Raw genomic sequence first — 24,257 nt, forward strand, 5'->3', positions numbered from 1 at the left:
GGAGACGGCACGCCGGCAGAGCAGCTCCAGCGCCAGCTCGGCCAGGCCCACGGCTCTCATGCAGTGGTGCAGCCGGCCCGGACCCAGACGACCCTGAGCGATCTCGAAGCCTCGCCCCTCGCCTGCAAACGAGACGACCGCACGGAGAAAATCGATGGCTGGAGAACCCATTCAATCAGAATTCAAACCTTTCAAGAAATAAAGAAATACAAATCATAATTTTAAAAAAGAAGTGCTAATTGTATGTCTCAATCATTTAATTCACTAATTTTATTTTATTATTTACAATACATAATAAAATATTTAAAAAGGGGGAAAGACAAATCAAAATGAATGGAAATTTAACAAATTTTAGGAAAAAAACAGCTAAATGAATGCAACAAATATTAGAGGACTAGGGATAATGTAAATGTTTGGAGCTGAATTAAAAAGCACCGCCATACTTTATGTGCCCACACCCGTCTTCGATGATTGCTTTCACTTACCCAGAATTATGTTGGAGGCGGGGACGCGCACGTTTTCGAAGTGCACCTCAAAATGGCCACCGTGGACGGCGTCTGGGAAAAGACGTGAAGGAATCACGTTAACAGAAAGCCCTCAATGGACATTTCATTCGCTGCGCCACAGAATGAGATCAATCTTCCAAAAAGGTATTCATTGAACAATATGGACAAGTGTGAACTGCAAAGGCCCGAGGGGAACAGACCCCCTCCCAATTAATCTTCCGACAAATGAATCGCCCTTTTGGGGTCTACTCTCAACATGCCCATGACTACAGTCGTATTCAAAACTATATCCTGTACATGCGCCGGATATAATGCTTGATTTAGTTTGCACAAATATGAACTATCAAATTATGGAATATCTATGATCAATTTTGATTTTTGAATACATTTAACGAGAATTCATTCGGACTTTGATGAATTCCTGTGAAATAAATGAAAATCACCCATTATAATACATTTCATCTCGTTATTACCATAACTAACGTAATTTGTATTCATTTTTATCAGGGGGGAAAAAAAGAAAATGAGAATAGCCCAATCCAAGAAAATGAAAACTGGAAATTTAAGCCTACTGATTAAAGATTTGCATATTTTGGGAAATAAAGCTTTTTTTTAAATATTCTGAATCCTGAAGTTTTGTATCAAACATGATCGATACTCTGTTGAATGATATACATTTAATACCTTTATAAAAATCGGTATGAAAATTCAAACATTGGAGTCAAGTCAGAATTCTGATGTTTTACTTATTTATTTCAGAGGTCCCTCCTAGTAGTAGCAATAGACTCGTCCATTCGTTAGCTTGCTTGAAAAGCGTCGCATGTGATTTACAACTGTTTCCCAATGATTGGCAAAGAGTGTATAACTCGCAAATAGTCGCCCCGAAGGTATTTGCTTACTCGACTGCAGATGGAGGGCGTCCATCATTATCATTTGTCCAACAGGTAATATTCCCACCAAGCATTTTCATTGGACATTAAATCATTCCACGATTGATGATTTACAGTACAACGGCAGCGGGATGTTTGACTTTACATATTGTAAAGTTGTCAACTGTTAGTTTCATTCCAGAAATAACATTTGAAAAGGAAAATATGATTATACATCCCATTTTTCTTTATCTGTGATCAATTTATATAAGTTTTTATATTAATGTTAAAAGTAAAATATATAATTTAACAATTTTACAGTGGATAATAAAAGTCTACACACCCCTATTCAAATGCCTTTATTTTCACTTGCCCTCTTTAAAAGATTTTTGTTTAATACAGGTTATAGGTCACATCGATGGTGGAAAAAGTTGGGACATATTTTTGGTTTCTTTTTTCTTTTTTTTTTTTTGCATCCAAAAAACCTTGGCATTTAACCAGTGGTGTGTAGACGTTTTTTTATTTTTATATCCAGTGTATTCATAAGTGTGTTGGTTTGTTTGCAGTGGGCGTGGAACCCGGCGGCGCTCCTACCGTCTTGTCCAAACACGGTGAGAGGCCTGACCAACTTCACACCCGCCGTGTCCAACGGCACCAGGATCATACTGTGTCTGGCATGCCTGCAAGCGTTAAACAACGGGAAATACACTGAATATTCATGCTTGTTTTTGTTCAATTGAACGAGGAGGTGCTGTATTACTGTTTATCTCGGGTGTGGTTTTTCTCTGTAATGGGCTCTCACCTCTGAGCACCAAATAAACACCATAATGATTTCCTTGTATTGTGATTGAAATCCAAAGTCCACACTCTCAGTGATATATTTAACAGTAAGTGGAACAGGAAAACAAAGGAATAAAAACAAACCAACCCAAAAAAATGTAAATAAATGTATGCAGTCTCCCCATTTTCTCATGCATTGCGATCTACTAGTGATGACAGTCAAATTCTACTGACCTGCTGCTGTCGGCATCCTCGGGGGCGCTGCTACACATCACGATGGCCACTTTGCATCGAGGATGGCCCGCGCCTATGAGGAACACACACAAACACTTTTTTTTTTTCTTCATCATCGTGTAGAAAAACCATTGCCTCACTGCTGTGTGACCATTTTGTGAGTGTGCTGGGAAACGTCGCCCCAGCTGGAAAAGTACAGCCGGGCAGTGACGGATTGATGGCCGACCGCATGCTGATTTATAGTTCCTGAAACGTTCACATTTAGTCGCTAGGGCGGGAAAACAAGACCATGACACAAGGGCGATTGCAGCGGATTTTGATTCCAGAATTTGTTTTCTCTCCCCCCTGGTCGGCGGTCGGCTACTTATGTCGACTTGCGGCTGTTTTGATTTCCATGCGATTTTTTTGATTTCCATGCGATTTCCACGTGAACACCAGACGTGCGCACCGGTTGCAATCTGTCCGCACAGCGCAACGTGCTCAGACTTGCATGCACAATTCATGATGCGCTGATGACGATGTACATCTGAAAATGCTCCGATACTACAACAGTGTTACTTTGAGGAAAAGACGGAAAACCAAACTTTGACAGTTGACTGCAAATTACGCGCCGCAAAAATGGATGAACTCCACTGAGGCGGCTGGGGACGCCAGACTGCGCCGAGGCTGTTCCAAAAACAAAAGTTGTGTGTTAAAATGTCACTAAGAAGTTGTTACTGTAATAGGTGTTGTGTTTGAGTGAAAATTATGCCACGTTCAAGAAAAATATGTTTTTGTTTCATTCTCGCATCATAAATCCTTTATCTAACATGTTACGCCAAATTAAATATTTTAGAATTTTGCAAAAATGAAGTCACAATAATATGACAAAGTCATGTCATTATTGAAAAAGTATAAGAATACCACATATACATAGTAGGCTACTTTAACAGGTATTTTAGTAGTTTGTTAGTTATATTGTCTATTTTGGCATAGTCTTAAGTTTAGTTAGATTTCTACATTTGCACACGATCACAAATATAGTTAATATTTTATTTATTTTGATCTATTTGTATTCGACATGACACGTACTGTAGGTCTCTTGGGACCAACTCATGTCCAAATGTGTGCTGTATGACAATAAAATCCTTCTAATCCTTGAACAGATGACTTTTTTATTCATGATCATCACGATATTACGGGGAAAAAGTCACAATTTCACAAGTGTGTAGTCTAAAGGTTACGAAAACTAGTTCCACTTATGGATGAGACTTAAGATGTGAATGTGTCACTATGAGGGCAGACTACTGTTACATTTGATATTGCCCACCACAGTTTGGGAATCCCTGCACTACTGTATACGGACAAAAGAACAGACCAAGACGTTGAAGCAGTCAAATCTTAACGCTTCCTCAAAAGTGGAATAGCGGATATTTTCTGAGATTTTAACTTGCTGTAGATATAATTGGCATCTGTATTTAGCATAAAGTGTCCACATCCAAGTGAAACATTGAGGACAGCCTGTTCTGCTTCAGGCATGCTGGGCTCCCCAGTTACAAAAGCCGGAAGGATGGAAGCCGATGGATCCAAACGTGTTCAGTCAGCACTGGAATGTAACGACTACCTTTATTTACACCCCTCCTCTTGTCTCTTAGACATTTTCCCTTTTTGTTGATTTTCTGTTTCTAACTTCTTCCTAAAATCATTTATTTTAGGAAGAAGGATTTAGGATTTTTTTTATTTTCAGCCTCTTCTCCCCCAACGTCAGCCAGGAATGTTGGGCTGTGTAAAGCGGCCGGCGATGGACCAGCAGGCTACGGTGCCGCTATGTCTCGATCTAAAATGTTGGACGAACACTGATTTAAAAGACTTCTTTAACGCATTACAACCATACTTGGTGTGTTGAAGACAAACCATAAAAGTAGAGGACTCAGCAAACTTTTGGGCCCGGGGGCCACCAGTCCTTTGGTTGTTTTTATAAGACTTTATTGCAGACACGTTGAGGTCGTAAAACTGAGGCGTTAACATTGCAACTGATTGGTGACCTTTTGTACGAGTAAGTATTAGAATGAGAATGAAGTCAAAATACGATGAAAACGTTGCGACAACTATGAGTGTAAAACACTTTGATGAGATTAAAAGGTCACAATCTGCGTGAAACATTTTTATTTTCACGAGAATAAAGTCGTTAATACAAGAAAAGAAAAATATACTTTCATTGAAGTTCCATGTTTAGGAGAAGAAAAAAAGTCTTACAATAATCAAGTCATAATAATATGAGAAAAAAAGTAATACGTTTACAAGAACAGAGTAGTAACATTGACAGAAAAAAGTCTCTGTAAAATAATTAAGTTGGAATAGTGAGAAAGTGAGTAATTTACGAAAAAAATATTTTTACATTTACAGGAATAAGGCTGTAAAAATAGAGAATTTTACAAGAAGCATCCACAATATTACTAATATTAAAAAGAAAATACATTTTAGGAGAAGTCGAAATAATGAGACAAAGATAAAATTGAGGAAAAAAAAAAGCCACATTTACGAGAAAAAAATGGATGCCATTTTTCTAGAAAAGTAGTAATACAAGTAGAAAAAAAGCCTGAATATTACTAGATGAAAGTGGGAACTTTGCAAGATTCATTGATTCAATAAAATGTCACCTGCATTTTTATGATAATCAAGGCAAAATATTACAGGAATAAAGTCACAGTTTGTATAAGAATGTAGTAAAAATGAATAAATTGTGACATTCAGAAGTCACACTTTCTCAACAATGAAGCAGTATTATTGCAAGAAAAAAGCTACCATCTTCTCTTTAGAAGACAAAGAAGTGCTGCATTTCCCCATATCAGAACCGAGTGTTCTTTGGCTGCTGCTTGCAGACGTAAACAAAAAGCCTTCCCGGGAAGCTGAAGGAGTTTAACACACAAGAGCAGTATGGCACGCACTTGGAGACGCACATGCACACACACTCGCGGGGCGTGCACAGCTTGTGGGAGGGGGTGGATTGTGCGTTTGGTTTTTTTCCCCTCCGACAACTCGTCTCTACAGACTCACAACAAAGTTCGGAGTGTGCGTGAACGTTGGACATTCGATTACCGGGCAGCAGACAAATAAAAAAAAAAAAAAAAAGAGAAGGTAAGAACTTTGATTTGGGATTTTTTTTTACCCCCCGTATTTAGAATGAATGACATATGCAAGGGGAGGTGTATAAAGTTTATTTTGCTGCTTGTTTATTTTATTCTACACATTTCTGTTGTTCTATTTGTTTTCCCCTTGAAGTCAAAGTCCCGCTTGAGCAGTTTTCATAACCAAATGATGATGGTGATTATGACAATGACATTTGCTTGTGTCCCTTTTTGGGTTACAGTTTAAAAAAAAAAAAAAAAAAAAAATTATATATATATATATATATATATATATATATATAAGACAATAAGGAGATGTTAATTGATGTTAATTATTGTGGCTATCGAGAACTGCAGTGCATCTTAGTATGAGGGGTTTCCATTATTTTGTCCAGATAGCGATATGGGCAAAAGAAAAATGTTTCGAAATTGCAACCGCATTCATGAATAAGGACAACGTTACTACGAACTACTAGTGCTTTGCGACAGTGTTGATCAAAACTTAGCAGTATTATTGATATTATATATATCTTGTATCCTGTTAGATTCTGTGGCTGTACCTAATATTGTGGCAATTTCAATATTTTGTCGTGCATTTCTTGAACAAAACCGTCTTCTCCAAGCAGTCACAAAAATGATGAACGGCCTCACTTATTCCGGCGTCGAATATGATGATGCTGGTGGCAACAGGGAAATTACTTGACATGTTTTGGAATGTTCCATCCGTTTCATCCATTGCATAACAAACACGGACTCTAAGGCCCTAAATCACTGTTGTCGTCGTCGGATCGTCGTGTTTTGCGGTTGTTTCCTATGATTATGCAAGTTAGAAGAGCGGAGTTCAGACAAATCTCTTAAGGGTTGTAATACTGGCCATCTTTGTAAAGAGGCGAGACTCGAAATGGAGTTTCAAAACAGCAAGTCAATGCTCAGTGATGTGTTCACTTGTGGCGTTCAAGCCCATGCAGGGTGTGAGGATTAAACCATTAGGGAAGCCACGCAGGAGAGATTCCACAGAACTCAGTTCTTCATCTTCTTCCCCCACGCAGAAAAACATGGAAGATTTTTATTACCACGACGAGGACTTGAGCCATAACGACAGCTACGACTACAGCTACGACCACTCCTTGTGCGACAAGCAGGAGGTGCGCTCCTTCGCCGGAGTCTTCCTCCCGATCATCTATTCGCTGGCTCTGGTGGTGGGCCTGGCGGGGAACGCCCTGGTGGTGGCGGTGTACGCGTCCCGCTCGCGCCTGCGCACCATGACCGACGTGTGCATCCTGAACCTGGCCGTGTCGGACCTGCTGCTGCTCGTCACTCTGCCCTTCTGGGCGGCGGACGCAGCGCACGGCTGGAGGTTGGGCTCGGCCGCCTGCAAGCTCGCTTCCTTCCTCTACAGCGCCAACTTCAGCTGCGGCATGCTGCTTCTGGCGTGCATCAGCGTGGACCGCTACCGGGCGGTGGCTCACAGCGCCGCGGGCAGGACCGGCAGGGGCCCCCGGGTGCGGAAGCAGTGGATCCTGGTGTGCTTGGCGTTGTGGGCGGTAGCTATCTTTCTGGGGCTCCCGGAACTTGTCTTCTCCACGGTGAAGCATTCCCATTACAGAATGTACTGCACCGCTATGTACCCGCCCAGCATGGCCCGCCCAGCCAAAGCGACCCTGGAACTTCTGGAGGTGACCCTCAGGTTCGTGCTACCGTTCCTGGTGATGGTCGTGTGCTACTGCTGGGTAGGCCGGGCCCTGGGCCAAGCGCCGGGGGTGCGAAGAGACAAAAAGTGTCGGGCCCTGCGCGTTCTGTTAGCGGTGGTGGCCGTCTTCTTGCTAACACAGCTTCCCTACAACGTGGTGAAGCTGTGCAGAGCGCTGGACATCATCTACATGCTCGTGACCGACTGCGAGATGAGCAAAGGTCTGGACCGTGCCATGCAGGTGACCGAGAGCCTGGCGCTGACCCACGCCTGTATCAACCCACTCCTCTACGCCTTTATCGGGTCTTCCTTCAGGGGACACATCCTCAAAACCGCCAAGCGTCTTGGACAGCAACTCGGCGGCCACCCCAGACGAGAAGATGGCGAGCCGGCGGTGGAGATCGCGCTCAACACGCGCAATCAAAACCAATCGCAGTCTTGCTCTGAGGAACCGGACACCAGCACCTTTAGCATGTAAAGGCACAACTACAGCTAGTAAAGGTTTAGCTTTCCAAGTCCTTAAGTAGGATATATACTATTTTGGTCGTAACTAGCTGGAGGAGATTGTTCCAGTATAAGACCAAGTCGTCATACCTAAAGTGGTAAACTCTCTACAGTACACGCCTCCTATTCGGGTGGATAGAGACCGAGCCCTCTGGTAAATAGTGAAAAACTGTGAGAGCTTGACGCCCCCTTGAAAAGGTTTAGAATTGCTTATATTAAAAATTAAAACCATACCATACACAAACTGCAATAAATTTTTTTTTAAAAAAACAGTTGAACATTATTTCAGACTAATCTTACATTACCCTTAAAAATAAACTGCTTACAGATTATTTGATTTAGGCGGGGAAAACATTTTTAAAAATTAAAAAAAACGCACCAGAAGTGCGCATATACATGCAACTTCCACCAACAACCCCGGCTAAACTTAGCTCCTCCCCACTCAGTCGAAATGTATCACTTCAATAATACTTCCTTGACACCAATAAACTACTTTCTTATTAGCCAGGGCTTAGGCGCCAATTGTAGGGGGATAGACAACATGCACAATGTGCAAATAGCGAACCACGACTCGGCGGCCGTTCACTGGACACACAAATTGATTTTTAACTTTTCGACAGATTTGGAAAATGTGAGAGACCCAACACCACGAGAGCGTAAACCAAAACCACGTGCATGTACGGCTTTTATCGTGTTTGGGTTACTATTTGTTGTAGTACCAAGACTGACCTGTGAGAGGCAGCATGGTCCAAGGAGGCATACAGACTGACGGAAGAATAAATGGAAGAAGCTAGACGAACTGTTAGATTATCTGGCAACTACATTGCGATTGCAAAATGTTTTAATCGTGGTGAATGACATGGGAGACACATTTTACAAACACTCGACACAACGAGTTGTGCCTCTGCGAGCGATAATAGCGCGAGCTTCATAATTGGCTACTGTTCCGTTTCACGTCACAATCATGGAGTCTGTTGCTACCGCACACAAGGATTTGCGAGCAGAACTAATGAACAGGGCTAACATTTACAATTGTCATCTCCGACTGACAGTCTTCGGCGCAAAGCGGGGAGAGAAGAAATAATCAATAAAAATTGCTCTAAACATATCCCACACCTCAGTATAATCAGACAATTGGACCGTTGCTGACTTTAACCGCACAATCAAGCTTTCAAAATCACGACCACTAGAGGAACTTGTGTTTTTCATGTCCCACGTGCTGGTATGGTACATTTAACTGCTTTTAGTAATATCGTTATTAGCAACACACTTTTTATTGTTAAAAGGTTCAGTGCGACTATCATCGTGGGACCGTAATTTACTTTCAGTGAAGAAGAGTCGCAGCAAGGTAGTAACATAAGTCCCGTGTCGGTTCTTTTTTTTGTGAAGGTTGATGAAGATTCTTGAACATAACGTGTTTGTAGTGGCAGGCTAACCATTGTATTTTGTTTAAATTGTGTGTTTTGTTGATTGAATTAAAATGACTAATATTTTCACTGATTTGTACCACAATGCTGCTATTTTATTTATTTATTTTTTTAATATCAACTTTGGCTATGTGGAAGGAACTTAGTTTAAATTTGCCAGAGAATATACATTTTATTTAAAAAAAAAAAAAATTGAAGACTTGTATTCCATCTTCTTTAAATTAGCCTGAAACGATAACTCTATTTAAAAACAAACAAAAACGTTTGTATCCAGTGACAGAATATGTCTCATTGAAAATAACATTTTAGACACTGTTAGACACTAATGCAATCCTTGATACAATTCCACGAATGGCTTTCAATTTTCAACGTTTTATCTTTGTCCACCAGATGAAGCTATTGTTGCCCCATACAAAGCATGTAGCAAAATTTCACAGCTTTTAATGTTATCTGCAAATGTGTCTTGCTATTGAACTGATAAGTGTGTGTCACTATTGAGCTTGCATAATGGTGTGGCTGTAGGCCACTCGTGCATATGAATTAAATACATCAACTGCATTATTTTATTGCTCTTAATTGATGTTTTCACAGTAGTTTAAAGTGAAAAATGTTTTTTTTTGTTAATGGAGCTTCACTTAAGGCCGTTAGGGACAAATGAGCGTCAATGCTTAGGCTAAATTTATGGAAAGATTTCATTCGGTTATTGAACAACTGCTTATTATGATACATTATGAGCATGTGTGGGTTCAACAATTTGGGTATTTTATAAAAGCCTTCGTCTTTCCCTCTTTTTTTCCAATGGCAATTTATTTAAAGTACATAAAAAGCAAGTTGGAGTCGCCTCATGCATGATAGGATTCCACTATTTATCATTCTTTCCATCCTCAGTACCTGTTAGTCATCGTCTTTCCACCGCACTGGCGAAAATAAAAGGGTACGCCGCAACCATTTGGAAGGGATCATGGTGTCCTGCATGCGGTTTACAGGGAGACAATGGAAAGAAATCTGCTGTGTCGTAATGAGGAAAGCCATTCCAGAAACTCGATCCATAGCACGAGAGAGGACACATTGGGAGAAACACCCTTGAGACGACACTCTGTCATTGTCAACAAGATCTACTTTTGTTTGGTTTTTTTCCCCTTCAGAGAAGGGGCGGGGAACCTTTTTCCTAACAGTTATTATGAAGTCCTCTAAGGCCATATATGATATAATGGAGCAATTGAACAAATGGTTATTATTATACGTGATGAGCAGCAACACATCAAACGCCTTCACAGGCCGTAGGTTCCCCTGTTACTTCAGTGAAGGCACCAGAGCACAGAATATAATATTATTTTTGCATTCCTTCCCAGGCGAGACATTTGTTGGACAGTCGACCAAAGAAAGATTCTCCCCTTCTCAGTCAAACGTGTTCAAAGGCTGGAAGTCATTCCCAGCAACAAGGCGGGGATGTGTAAAGACAAACAATCAAACAAGAGGGCAATCTTGGATCACATCTGGGGCGTGGGTCAGCGGACAGCAATTTGGACAAGCGCAATCACGATCGCCAACACTAATATGACCTTCGGGTGTTAGCTCTTGTTGCCTCAAAAATGACCTCGTCGATGGGAAGCCGACCAGAACCGGCGTGATGTAAGATACAGTGGAAACTCTGAGGTCAACGTAATCGCATTGCATTTTGAGATCATTTGGCCCAATCGGGGAAAAATGGAAACCGGAATGATCAGTTCCTGATTCAGTCTGTCATAATGGTAAATCCTTAAACTGTATAGGCAATATACAACCGTAAATATACGTTAAAACAATAAAACACTCGGTCTTAAGATAAATGAGGAATTGTGACACTGCCTCACATTTTAACATCCTTAACTGTGTGTCACAAGTGTAAAATACAAGTCAACAACTGCAAAACGTAAAAGAAAATACTACAACTTCAATTTGACAATAAGCATCAAAAACTGAGGTCGCTCATTAGTACAGTATTTTATTTTACTTTTTTAAAATGAGTGATTGTATAATTACTGAGCCATCTTTAGAAAACGAGTGGCAAAAAAAAAAAAAAAGCCCAAAAACTGAATTGAAATGAGTTTTCCAAATTCTTGTGCAACTTAGAAGGCACATTTTCCCCCAGAAAGCCTAGTGTAATTCCAAACTAACGTCAGAGGCTCGGCTGGACGCAGCAGACCAGAGCCCCCGGATGTACCCAGAAATGGCAAATAAAAAAAATTCAATTAATGGGCTTGATTTTTAGCGGGTCTGTGGCTGTCGCAAAATGTAAAATTGTTCAGAGTTGCTAAAAAGAGAAAAAGCACTCACACAGAAAAAGTCCAACAGCCTTCCACAGAAAACCATCCACAGACACAAACACACACACAGCAGGGGCCCCAGTCGGAGCCATAAATATCTATATATTTAAAGAGCGCTCTGCTAAATCCACTTCCACGCTAATAAACAAAGTACAGTATGTTTATTTGGCCAAGGCGAGGCAAAGCACTGTGCAAGTGAGAGAGCGTGTCATCAAGTCAGGAAGTAAACACATCCAGGATTCACATCATGTGCGCCGTCATGCTCAATGACTCACGGGAACAATATAAAGAGGGGTGGACTCACCACTGCTCCACCACTTCTTTCCCTTGATGACAAATTGGTCTTCCTCTCGGCGGAGACTGCAGGCCATGTTGGTCGCGTCGCTGGACGCCACGTCGGGCTCTGAGGAAACACAACTCGGTTTGAGTCTCACACAGTGAAATTTAGTTGGGAATGAATTAGGATAAAGACCTCTTTCACGAAATATGACCACGAGGAATTGGAGATATGGGCTTGGGAGAATGGGGATTTAACATTTGAGTGTCATTTTTAACATCTTTAAACAATTGATTTATGTCATTTTCAAGGATAATTAAGGCCATCATTTATGAAAATCTTTAAATCAATTTTCAGGATGCACAGACACCCTGAGTGTAAAGTCATTAAATAGCCGTCATACTGCACCTTTCTAATAATATCTGTACCTTAAAAACGCCAAATATATATTTTTCTCTCCATTGTGCAGTCTGATTGTGTTGTAGCAAACCAGACTCATAATTTTACACGGTCAATGACAATTAAGGCAAAGTCATGAACACATCATGTTCCTTCCTTCTCGAAAATCCAAATAATATCGAGCAAAACAAAACACAGTAATGATGTGTGTTTGGAAAAGCCTTGAGGGAGGTTCACGCCCGCCGCGATTACCTCTGGTCTGCAGCTGTTTCCATGCAGCATAGCAGACAAATGGACGGAAAAAGTGGGAGAAATTACTCACTGATTTTGCAGGAAGGCTTGGCAGACAACAACCAAAAATATGTAACAAATTGCTCCTGGAGAAAGAGTGTTTGCTTATTTTTTTGAGGCGTTCCCGACATGAAGCCTTGTGAATGAACGTGGCGCTGTGCCATCACGTGAAGGAGGCTGCGAGGCGTCGTCACCTGTCATGCAGAAACACGAACGCATCTCTCCACTTAGCAAAGGCTCCAGCCACGTCCGCTTTTGTTCCTCACTGCCAAACATGTGGAGCACCTCCATGTTGCCCGTGTCTGCGGACAGGAGAAGAAAGTGTAAATTAAGATCCATCCGTTTCCTACCTTGTTAAATCATTGTGAGAAGTCCTGAACGCTATTCAGTGTCTTCACAAAAATAAACGTCATGAATTATTCATAAGAACATATAATTTGGGGTCATTTGAGAAAATGTGTGATTTTAAAAGTGTGTATCTCACTTTCGAAAAGGTTGCTGACCCTTGCTCTAAATTGACCATGGGTGCGAATAGGAGTGTTGCATGGTTGTTTGTCTATCGGTGGCCCGGGAAAGGCTGCAGCTCACCCTGACTGCAGGCGGTATAGAAAAGAGATGGATGTTTTGTTTGCTTTTGGAGGACCCCTGGAAATGGCCATAATGACCCTCAAATGACAGACTTCCTGTCTTTTAGGTTCAAAAGGCCCTCCGCATCGCATGCTCGTGTGCTATTAATAAACACATGGCTCAGTCCTGGTCAACTTCATGCACGGTCGTGTCGATGGGTTGTGGAAGTGCGCGGGATGTTTACCCGGCGCCTGGCAGTTAAAGACTTCCGGAGCAAAGAGGCAGCGTCCGGTCTCCTCGGCGATGTAGGCGTAGTCCAGCTGAGTGAGGCCGCTGGCCGCCGGCAGGAAGAGGTTCCATAGCCCCGCCTCCCTGGCTTTCACCTGACCACCCGATCACATTCACTCGCTTTCATTGTAGGGGTTTGAAGGTTCGTTCTGCAAAACGTTTGAGAACCCCTACTTTGGAGCGTGATGAAACTTACCTTCAGATCTTCTATGATTTGGGGGGTGTTCCACCTCAGGGGGGACTGAGCGTGTTTGATGTAGTATTCCGATACTTCCTGCATCAACAAACATGCCGGAAAAGTCTTCTACTTTCTTTTCATCAAGCACAGCAGAGAGACAGTGATGGTGCCAGGCCAAAGGTGATGACTGGGCATGTTTATTATGTGTGAAATCAATAGAGGGCTTGTTCTCTCATGGAGAGAATCTGTGTTAATCAACTTGCCCTGCTCCAAAAGGTTTAATGGGGAAAGGGAGGCCAACAAAGGGTCCCTTTGTCTCGGCACTGACCTTCTGCGCGGGAAGCACGTGCAGTCTCATGAAGTCCTTCACCTGCCGGAGCACCGCCTGGCCATTGGCCGTCTGCAAAAACAGCCCGGCTTCCCGCGGAGCCGCCAGAGGCCTGTGGCGAGGGGAGACGAGCGAGAGAAAAGTCACCCGCCACAAGAGGAAGCAGCTGGATGCAGAATTCCAAACATGTGATTCCAATGTTTATTAGCAAAAGCTCCAAACAGCAGGTGGAACAAATCTGAGCTCTTTAATGCACGACCAGACACTAAAATCAACAACTAAAACTAAACTCCGATTTTAAATTTACTTTTCCCTTTCATGTATGGAAAACATAATTACAGCCCCTCCAACTCCCTCACAGTTTTTTCTCATGTGGAGTTGTACACGTGAGGCAAGCCGACCTTGGCAAAATATTTGCATCTTGGAAGCACATACCTCGGGGCAAATACTTTCAACATGTCAATGAAACACTGCTTTTGCAAAGTATAAACGTGCATGCAATGAGGCTTGAATCTGAGAGCTGGTGCTGCTGTTTTGAATAGCAACAGAGTTGTGGTGGGCTCAAAAGTTAACCCTTTGTTGTCCGCGTGTGAATGACAGTGTTCATGAAGTGAGATATGTAGTTACTACCCTTTTTTTTCCCCTGATGGGGGAAAAAGGGAGGTGTCAACTTGAGGAAAAGCAAAAAAAAAAAAAACCTGTGCAGTGCGAACTCTAGGGCGCGCACAGCCAGTGGCTCGACGCACTGGCCAAACTCAGCGGCATTGGGAGCGCTGGAGTTGCCCAGTAGGTGGCGCGCATAGACCCCCTTGATAGAGAGACAAAAACAAGGTGAATGAGAGATACTACATGCCCTTCATATTATGATAGAATACATTTAAGTAGTTGACCTGGGGCATCATACAGTGGTCAGATTTAAGAGTTTAGATTAAATTATAACAGAAAGCCCCGAAAAGTCTCAAGGAACCATCCTTAAAATTGAACAGGAAGTTGGCCACTTTGGTTTAAAAACCGCTATTTGGGGCAGATTCCAGAGCTCGTAGTTTGACAAACTCCCTAAAGTTTGCTAAAATTAGCTCTGATCGGAAGCAGGTGTCCTAAACATATAGGAGACGCTAAATTGCGATTGTTTTTTTTTTGCCTACGGTATCTTAACACGCCATCAAAGTTTGATGATAATTTTGAGGATTTGTCATGAAAAAGGGATCGCAAGCGCCGAGTACATTTGCAACTTCTACTGTTAATAAAAATAAGTGCTGTACTAAGCCAAACATTACATTTAAACAGTCGTAAATGACTGTCATTAATATTATTCCTGAATTCTGCAAGTGATGGAGATGCGCATTGTAAAGTGCCAACTACCAAACAAATGAAGGAAAAGCCTTCTTACGTGACAAAATAATTTTTACATTAATTTTAGTTAGCAGAAAATGTATAGGAAAGTGTTTTCCTATACAGATGTCTTTGTACAGTCATTTTACTTGAACGATGAATGTCACGCTGTCCATAGGATTCTTGTCAATTATAATGCCCATCCATAATATTTCCATAGAACCCAGAACCACCAATACCTGAGCGATTCCTGCCATCTTGAAGCACGAGAGCGCCAAGTAGAAATTTAAGGGCGGCAAAGCGGACGTGATCCCCCGGCACCGTCTGTAAACGGAGATCAGATCGTCCACCGTGGGAATGCCTGCTCAGTGAGACGCACACACGCACATAAAATGATTGATATGCATGTTGAATATTTGATTTCTATATTGAGCTTTGTAGTTGTTCAGACCTTCTATTTCTCTCAAGCTGCCCATAGAGCTCAGTACGTTGAGGCCTAAGGGCCAATAGTGAGGTACGAGGAAGTAGCCCAGGTCTGCCATTGGCTGCCCAGTGGTAGACAGCTCCCAGTCCAACAGTGCCAGCACACGAGCCTGAGGGTCCACAACATGCATGTCACCCTTAACAGTCACGTGTGAGAATGTTTCAGTCGCGATAAGAAGTACCTCGGTCGGATGGAATACCAAGTTGTCCACTCGGAAATCTCCGTGGACCAGCGTCACTTCCTGATCGTCGGAGGGCAGATTGCCCATCAACCACGCGGAGAGCTCATTCATGGCAGGGATGTCTCTGTGAGATGATGCCGTGTACTGCTTGGTCCACATGGACACCTTGACGTAACGACATACCACTGATGTCATTAAAGGGGAAATATTATTTTCATTTGGCTTCTTAATTGCTTAGATACAAAAAAGTTGGGGTTTTGGAGTGAAAAACATGTTTGTGAGTGAACCATTCTGCACTTCCCCACCACTGCGATATTACAGTGGGGTTCATTTATAGAATAAATATAAGTTAACAGCCAGCCACTTGAGCTCATGACAGCCAATTTCTTTCACTTTCATTCAATGACGCCCACGTCACTCACCAGGCCAGGGGCGTCATGTACAAAGACTTGCGTGGATTTCTTCCTAAAACATGGCATACGCTCAAATCCAGAAAACGTCGTACGCACAAAAATATTCAGATGTATGAAACTCTGCGTACTCATGAATCCAAGCACGTTTCCTTCGTGCATTCCAATCAACGTGGAAATGAGCGCACATGTTGGAGTAGCCGACTCCTCCCTGTCCACGCCCGCATTTGAATATGCAAATCATATTTAAATGCATATTAACATCCATCCATCCATTTTCCGAACCGGTTCTCCTCACTAGGGTTGTGGGCGTGCTGGAGCCTATCCCAGCTATCATCGGGCAGGAGGCGGGGTCCACCCTGAACTGGTTGCCAACCAATCGCAGGGCACATACAAACAAAAAACAACCATTTGCATGCACATTCACACCTACGGGCAATTTAGAGTCTCCAATTCATGCATGTTTTTGGGATGTGGGAGGAAACCGGAATGCCCGGAGAAAACCCACGCAGGAACGGGGAGAACATGCAAACTCCACACAGGCGGGGCTGGGGATTGAACCCCGGTCCTGAGAACTGTGAGGAAAATAAAAATATTTTTTTCTGAATGTGAAGTTGCTCAATGAAGTGGAGGCAGGCAAGAAAATTCTCTTTGGCACGGCTGTCCTCCGGCGTTAACAACACACGAAAGAGGAGCGAATGGGACACGGCGTGTGCGGCTATCAATGCTGTTGAGACAGAATAGCACGCACACGCTGGACTAAAAAAAGAAGTGGTCAGACATCAAGGTGGATGTGAAGCGGAGGACAGCTGCCCACCGCCAAAGTGTGGCCAAAAAAAGACGGAAGAACCGGCGCGGAGGGCCTCACCCCGTTCGAGGAGAGAATCGCTGCGATCGTGGGTGACTCTGCTATCTCAGGGGTGATGGGAGGACGTGGCTGACTATTATCACCCCACAAGGTTAATACCATGTATTTTTTTAAGAACTCATAAATGTGTTCATACAGTAACCTGCACTCAGCCCTGTGAGATAAAGGTTCATGCGTAAATTTTGTATGTGTGGCATTTGTAATAAATCTTTTGAATTCAAATAGAAGCGCATCAGCATATCAAAAGAGGATATCAAAAACTTTTGATTACTCCATTTCTTATTTTAATACACAGGAGATGGACACGCACACTGACAAAAAAATTTTTTTTAGGAGAAGAGGGGTAAATCATGTCAATTTAAACACATTTTAATCATGTGCAACGGATGTACATGTTCAAATGAAGTAAATACAAACTACTCTTTTTTTTCAGTGCATGTGCTGGAGTCACGAAGCAATTTTAAGGGCAGTGGGTGGCATAAATAATCGCCTCGATCAATTAATAGGTGTCTTAACAAATATCAGTGGTTCATTAAATACACTGGTTGACAAATGAATTCTGATTTCCTTGCCTTAATTGCATTGTTGAAATCAAATGTTGCCGGGCATGAATTGTTCATCAGTGCTAATTATTCATGTGTCTCTGGTGTGCAGATTTATGAGAACAGTTTCCCAGCATCACCTCTAAGTGTCGCCAAAGCACCAAAAGCTGCAGAAACGTGCGTACGGCAGTCATGCAGTTGGCGTGAGGGACCGCACATTTCCACGGTCATGTCCCTCTTGATACATCTGAACTTTACCGTGAAAAAGAACGGATGCCACGTTTTTGTGCGTACGCACCTTTTGTATATGAGGCCCCAGGTCCTGCCTTTTAAAGCAACAGCCCTCACTACCCTCCACCCCACCCTGGACTTGAAATAAAAACATGAATGGTTGAATTTGTGAACAGTAAACTGTGACTATCCAGGGGAAGATAACTGGAGGGAATGTGAGGTCACCTGTCTCCTATAGTAGCCTGCTCCTTTCCCATAGCCGTCCAGCCTCAGTGATGTCAGGTCCAGTGAATGCAGCTTGGCCAGAACTTCCACTGCTCTCACGTACAGAGCCGCCCTCTCTGCCGGGACCACCCCAGGCAGACGAAGGTCCCGAAATATGCGGCCCTGCTCGGTTATCATGGGCATTACTTGATATATTACCATACATTTCTGAAATTTTGCAAACCTTTGTAAACTCACCACAACGTGCTCCATCAGGTAGAACTCTGTTCCGATGACGTTGAGGTCGGTGCAGTGGAGGAGGGGCTGAGGTACAGGGAATCCAGCGGAATACAAGGCCTTCTGGACACGATATTCACGATCCACCTGGGAACAAAAACATCTCTTTCCCAATTGCAGGATAAATTATGGATATTTATCTATTATCTAATTCAATTTTTTTGACTTAAAAAGGGGACATATTTTGCTTTTTTTTTTTTTTTTGCAGTTTCAAATAGTCTTCATAAAATCTCTCTGACAGCTAATTTGACATATTTCCAGAAGTCAGTCTTTGACACCCTCCACCAGGAGCATTAGTCACAAAAGGTCATCGTTAAAGAAGATGATTGCTCACAGAGTGCTGTATCCAAGCATATTTGTAGAAAGTTGAGTGGAAGGAAAAGGCGCATCATCAGAAGGGATGACCGAAGCCTCCATTTCATAATTTGGGGGAACTTCACAAGGATTGGACTGGGGTTGGAGTCAATGCATCAAGGGCCATTACGCACGGACAAATCCTTGACACGGGCTACTAATATCAGATTCCTCGTGTAACGCCACTCCTGAAGCAGAGCTACATCATTTGGAAATTCAAGGTCCTATACTCTGAAGGAAGAGTGGAGAGGCAGAGAATCCACATTGCTTGAAGTCCAGTGTGACACTTCCACAGTCAGTGATGATTTGAGCTGCTGTGTCATCTGCTAGTGTCGACGGATACCAGGAAATTTTAGAACACTTCATTCTTCCTTCTGCTGACAGGCTTTATGGAGAAGCTGATTTTTTATTTTTTTACCCCTCCCCACCACAGCAGCACTTTGCACCTGCCCACACTGGCAAAAACTAATTCAATGACAAATGACTCCCCCTCCTGGAGAGACGTCAGTACTACAAACAACAGTATTTACGACATAATGTACTGCATGTATAATGTGTAGTCTTTTTGTTGTTGTTGATTTGTACCTTGTGGGCACCCGGTAGCAACGCACCGGGTGGCTTCTTCCTCAGAACATAACTTTTGGAAGGTGTCTGGATCAGGAAAGTGGGATTGGACTGCCCAGCACTGGACAGACGATTAGCACATTAGCTCAACAAAGTTATCAACATGTGACCCAAACATAAACTCACCTGTACTGGCTGACAGCGAACCTGTCATCGTTTGACACGAACGACTTGGCGGACAGATACTTTTTAAGGCTATCCTCGTCGAATTGATGCTGCGGTCGCACCGGAGTCGTCAACTCGTCCATGTTTTCGTCTTAAAATGATAAGAAAGTGGATTAATTATTTTCCAGCTGTTGCTAGCCAGCTAGCTCCCTGGCTAATAGGCATGTGGTCGGATCATTTACGGGGGCGCACGCGCGACTCAAACACAATAAAATAAAATAAAGTATTAAAATTTTATTTTTTATACTTGCGCAAGTGGTTGAAGATTAATCTAGTTTTATCACAAACACAATATAAATACGTTTTATATATGGCAAATTACACGAAACATTTTCGAGCGTTTCGCATTTTCGCACGGACTTTATATGCTGTAACACACATCATGACAGCTGATTGGACTTGTGAAGACGTGTCCATTTCCGTGTCGATTTTTTTTTTGCTGTCTAGGCGCAACGTTAGCGTTCCGTTATTACACTTATTTATCATTATTATTATTTTTTTTCATTGTTTGTTTGTACGAGCCCTCATGGCGACGGTGGAGGAACTGAAACTCCGCGTGAGGGAGTTGGAGAACGAATTGATCAAGTGCAAGCAGAAGCAGTGCGCCGCCGAGCAGATGCACCGACCCAAAATTGACAAGATGAGCGCCGAAGTTGTCGATTCCAACCCTTACAGGTAATGTTTTGTTATTACAATAAATTAAACGTTGTATGTGGGTGCCGCGCCCTTTGGGAGATTGGTGACTCATTCAAGGTTTTTTTTTTTTTTTTTTTTTTGCTGTCCTTGCAGTCGTTTGATGGCTCTGAAAAGAATGGGCATCGTGGATAATTATGAGGCAGGTAGTCTTAACCTTGTACATATTTCCTGCAATCATTAATGTTTTGTGATAATAATGTTGTCCAATGTGCGTGACAGAGCATCCGGACGTTCGCGGTAGCCGTGGTGGGCGTCGGGGGAGTGGGCAGCGTGACAGCCGAAATGCTCACGAGGTGTGGCATCGGTAAGGTAATAATACACCAAGCTCTTTTTCAATGATGTGTTGGTCAGAATATTAGGTACACCAACAATTTTGGAGATGCATGTTCTGCATGCGAAATCAATTTTTTTTTAAAAAATTATAAAAAGGGGAAAAACAATTTAGAAATACATGCTTTTCAAGATATAAATAAAGTATAGGATGTACCTTGTTCACGTTCAAGATTTTTTGTTTTTATCCAAAAACAATCCCCCAAATTTGTAATTAAAAAAATATATTTTTTAAAAACAAAAACATTGAATTGGACAGCATGCGTGCAAATTCAAAATTCACTTTTATTCAAAAAGAACAAATATGTATTTTTTTACTTAAAAGAAAAATGCATAAAATGTGGAGAGGCCTTTCATTGGTTTAATTGAATTATTTTTCTTAAACTGTGTACAAATTTACCAATTATTTTGTATAACCCATAAAATATAATTTTAGTAGTTATTAAAGTAAATTTGACTTTTCATCTAAAACAATTCAACTTTGAGGGATGAGAGCAAATATGGAGATGAGACGCTTTACGTGAAACAGTGGGAATATCAATTCAAAAATATTTTGATGGAAATTAAAACATATATGAAATACGTGGTCATAAGATGACCACCACAATATTTCCCACTAGACACAGTCTGAGTCTTCTAATGCGTTTCAATACACAATTTTAGCCTGTAGTTGCTCCACCTAGTTTTGTTTTTGATAGAAGATGGTGCAGGCGCACCTAATGTTGTGTCCACGTCTTTCCAGCTGCTGCTGTTCGACTACGACAAAGTGGAGCTGGCCAACATGAACCGACTCTTCTTCCAGCCTCACCAGGCCGGCCTCAGCAAGGTGGAGGCTGCGGAACACACGCTCAGGTAACCCTTATTAGCGGCATATTAAACATATTGATAATTGTAGGTCGGATCCAGGTCTGAAGTGATCAATCGAATAAGTCGAATGCAAAATCAGTTTTTATCCGATTAATCGATGAGATGATCATTAAAATAATCGATTGTAAAAATATTCGATAGCTTGTTCTTACTGACCTGTTCTTGAACGCACCCTGGCCCAGAAACATCAATCCGGACGTGTCGTTCGAGACTCACAACTACAACATCACCACCCTGGACAACTTCAACCACTTCATGGAGCGTCTCAGGTGACTTTCTCGCTTTCGCTCCTGTGCGCTCAGTAGACGCTTCCTCACTTCTCCTCGTCTTCTCAGTCTTGGAGGCCTGGAGGACGGCAAGCCAGTGGATTTGGTCCTGAGCTGCGTGGACAACTTTGAGGCCCGCATGGCCATCAATACAGTAAGAGTGACGAGCAGCACCAAGATGTTTTTTTTTGTTTGAGCTCACGTGTGTGATTGTTGCACGGTCCCCTCCGTGAAGGCTTGTAATGAGCTGGGACAGACCTGGATGGAGTCTGGAGTCAGCGAGAATGCCGTGTCGGGACACATACAGCTCATCAACCCAGGAGAGACCGCATGCTTCGCTGTAACTAACACGCACACAAACATACCTTTTCCAGAGGCCTTACACGTCATAAATTACATATTGTTGCGAAAGAAGTACAATTTAAACTAAACAGAGCATTGTTTATACTAAGCCAATATTTGATCTGTTCTTCCGCAGTGTGCTCCTCCCCTGGTGGTGGCGGCCAACATCGACGAGAAAACCCTCAAGAGGGAGGGCGTGTGCGCCGCCAGCTTGCCCACGACGATGGGCGTCGTCGCTGGCATCCTGGTCCAAAATGTCCTCAAGTAAATGCCATACACAAACTCGGCAAAAAGATGCGGTGGATTTCACTCGCTACAGGAAGACAAACTATTGCAAACTCTGTAGTGTAAACATATGGCCATTTTAGTCATCAGAAAAACACATTTATGAGAATAAAGTTGGTCATAGTTTTTTCAAACAAAAAACGTGTTCTTTTCATGTGAAATCGACAATACTTTTTTTTTTTTAATTGAAAGCCATCTTTTTATTTTGAGAATTAACAATTTTAATACAAGCCCTTGTGCTACACAGTAACAAAGTTGGTCAATTCATTTTTTTCATTCTATTTGTAATGTAAACTATTCATATATTTAGTATTTTATAATTTGTTTTATTTTCAAGCTTTTTTACTTCTATTAGACACTAAGAAAAAGTTTTTTTTTGTTTTTTTTTTCCGGATTAAATTATTATTTTCAAATTGGAGACTCTTTTTTTTTTTTATTAAAAAAAAAAAAATCCTCGAGCGAGACGTTTTGTTGGCTAAATGTGACTTTGTTGGTGTTGCAGGTATTTGTTGAAATTCGGCCGAGTCAGTTATTACCTGGGCTACAACGCCATGCAGGACTTCTTTCCCAGCATGGCCATGAAGCCCAACCCGCAGTGCAACGATCGCCACTGCAGGAGACAGCAGGAAGTGTACAAGGTTAAGATGAATATTTGTTATTTCTTTTGTTATTTCAAGTGGCACACATGAAACATCTCATATCCACAGATGCCCAAATAACTTAATTAAACCTTCCTTAAATCATCGGGTCCTACTTGATATGCCACGCATGTGAGGTGGATGGATTATCTCAGCAAAGGAGAAGTGTTCACTAACACAGATTAGTGAACAATATTTGAGAGAAATAGGCCTTTTGTCTACATAGAAATATCGCATATAGCAATTGTGCCACTTGAGAGAAAAAAAAAAATTAGAATTGTCGAGTGGGCTAACACCGCGTCCCGCTTGCAAATGTGTCCGACCAGAAACGGGAAGCGGATCGGCCCAAGGCGGAGGCGGTTCAGGAAGAGGAGGAGGTGGTGCACGAGGACAACGAATGGGGGATTGAGTTGGTGTCAGAGGAGGCCAATGAGGAGACGCAGGCCGCGGCGGCCCAAGTTCCCGACCTCCCTGAAGGCATCTCCGTGGCGTACACCCTCCCGGCGGCGGTCAGTTCACACCCAACAATTAAGGATGGGGTTTTGTTTTCGGTTTCTCATTTTCTTTTTTCGGCGGAAGCAGAACAAGGGTGACGGGGAGACTGTAGAAGAGACGGAGCAGAGCCTGGAGGACCTGATGGCTCAGATGAGAAAGTTGTAGGCTGCACGGCGGGCAAATTAAAAGCAAAGCCTGGAATTATCATGGCAAACATTCAATGACATTCCATAACTAACCATCAGTAAAGACGAAAAAGAAGGTCACAATGCTTCAATAACATTGTCTCAATGATTTATTTATTAGCTGGAATACATGTGGAATATTTAATGCCATTTCCCCCCAACACATTGTATTACAATACATAATAAAATATATAAGGCACACAGTATAATTGCGCTACATTTGGATAACTAGAATTATTTTGTGATGAGGTCACTTTATTACTGTGTTTGACCAACAGGAATAAGGAATTGCAAACTGAATTTGACCTTTTTAAACCCAAATGCAAGCAACTAAAACTGTTGTTTTTTTTTTACTTGGGAGCTAGGAATGCAATAACTACAATCTTTATCAAGAAAATGTACTATTCAATTATTATTTATTTTTAACAATTATTATTATTTTTTTTTAAATATCATTTGGGTTAAAGGGCTTTGCTTTACTGGTTTATTAACCATGACCGAAACAAAATCTTTTGGGGGTCATTACTAGAGCTGCCGTATTTACCTTCCACTGAATGCTGGTCTTGTAAATTTTACTAAGCACTGTACTGTACAGTCTATCAAAACAACAGATAATTATCTAAAAAATGTTCACAGATAATTCAATTGTAATAACACAGCTCTGGGCCCTTAAAAAGACTCCATTCCAGGAATAAAATACTTATTTGGCA

General features: G+C 42.1%; 3 protein-coding genes across 7 annotated transcripts in view; 2 read left to right on the plus strand and 1 right to left on the minus strand.

Annotated features, from left to right (window-relative positions):
• The window catches only part of LOC133396370 (nephrocystin-3-like), a 35,335-nt gene that overhangs the window by 1,081 nt on the left and 9,997 nt on the right, over positions 1 to 24,257 (minus strand). For 3 of the 4 annotated variants that reach the window (XM_061666157.1, XM_061666156.1, XM_061666154.1), the window contains exons 1-17: positions 19,405 to 19,603; positions 19,240 to 19,339; positions 18,262 to 18,387; positions 18,025 to 18,186; positions 15,749 to 15,913; positions 15,535 to 15,676; positions 15,323 to 15,444; positions 14,450 to 14,559; positions 13,752 to 13,863; positions 13,442 to 13,519; positions 13,202 to 13,340; positions 12,585 to 12,692; positions 11,728 to 11,826; positions 2,390 to 2,462; positions 1,970 to 2,055; positions 486 to 557; positions 1 to 122 (exon numbers count right to left, since the gene is read on the minus strand). The exon at positions 1 to 122 is cut by the window's left edge and continues 33 nt beyond it. In XM_061666157.1, the coding sequence (XP_061522141.1) occupies positions 1 to 122; positions 486 to 557; positions 1,970 to 2,055; positions 2,390 to 2,462; positions 11,728 to 11,826; positions 12,585 to 12,692; positions 13,202 to 13,340; positions 13,442 to 13,519; positions 13,752 to 13,863; positions 14,450 to 14,559; positions 15,323 to 15,444; positions 15,535 to 15,676; positions 15,749 to 15,913; positions 18,025 to 18,186; positions 18,262 to 18,387; positions 19,240 to 19,339; positions 19,405 to 19,526 (1,938 nt within the window). In that variant the 5' untranslated portion in view covers positions 19,527 to 19,603. Of the gene's footprint in view, positions 123 to 485; positions 558 to 1,969; positions 2,056 to 2,389; positions 2,463 to 11,727; positions 11,827 to 12,584; positions 12,693 to 13,201; positions 13,341 to 13,441; positions 13,520 to 13,751; positions 13,864 to 14,449; positions 14,560 to 15,322; positions 15,445 to 15,534; positions 15,677 to 15,748; positions 15,914 to 18,024; positions 18,187 to 18,261; positions 18,388 to 19,239; positions 19,340 to 19,404; positions 19,604 to 24,257 lie in introns of those variants that run through there. The other variant, XM_061666158.1, reaches the window with a different exon arrangement.
• ackr4b (atypical chemokine receptor 4b) lies at positions 5,340 to 9,186 on the plus strand. The gene is made up of 2 exons (XM_061666166.1): positions 5,340 to 5,506; positions 6,546 to 9,186. The coding sequence occupies exon 2, from the start codon at positions 6,552 to 6,554 to the stop codon at positions 7,662 to 7,664; it is 1,113 nt and encodes a 370-aa protein (XP_061522150.1). The 5' UTR covers positions 5,340 to 5,506; positions 6,546 to 6,551; the 3' UTR covers positions 7,665 to 9,186.
• uba5 (ubiquitin-like modifier activating enzyme 5) lies at positions 19,732 to 23,846 on the plus strand. Of its 2 annotated transcripts, XM_061666164.1 has the most exons (11): positions 19,732 to 20,118; positions 20,233 to 20,278; positions 20,359 to 20,448; positions 21,212 to 21,321; positions 21,519 to 21,605; positions 21,672 to 21,756; positions 21,838 to 21,942; positions 22,081 to 22,208; positions 22,732 to 22,867; positions 23,194 to 23,376; positions 23,450 to 23,840. In XM_061666164.1, exons 1-11 carry the CDS (start codon positions 19,754 to 19,756, stop codon positions 23,525 to 23,527), a joined length of 1,413 nt encoding a protein of 470 aa, XP_061522148.1. In that variant the 5' UTR covers positions 19,732 to 19,753; the 3' UTR covers positions 23,528 to 23,840. The 2 variants fall into 2 exon arrangements, with proteins under 2 accessions (XP_061522148.1, XP_061522149.1); XM_061666165.1 differs by lacking the exons at positions 19,732 to 20,118; positions 20,233 to 20,278 and having other exon boundaries at positions 20,359 to 20,443; positions 23,450 to 23,846.

This window comes from Phycodurus eques, chromosome 21, assembly GCF_024500275.1.
Source record: "Phycodurus eques isolate BA_2022a chromosome 21, UOR_Pequ_1.1, whole genome shotgun sequence".
Lineage (NCBI taxonomy): Eukaryota > Metazoa > Chordata > Actinopteri > Syngnathiformes > Syngnathidae > Phycodurus > Phycodurus eques.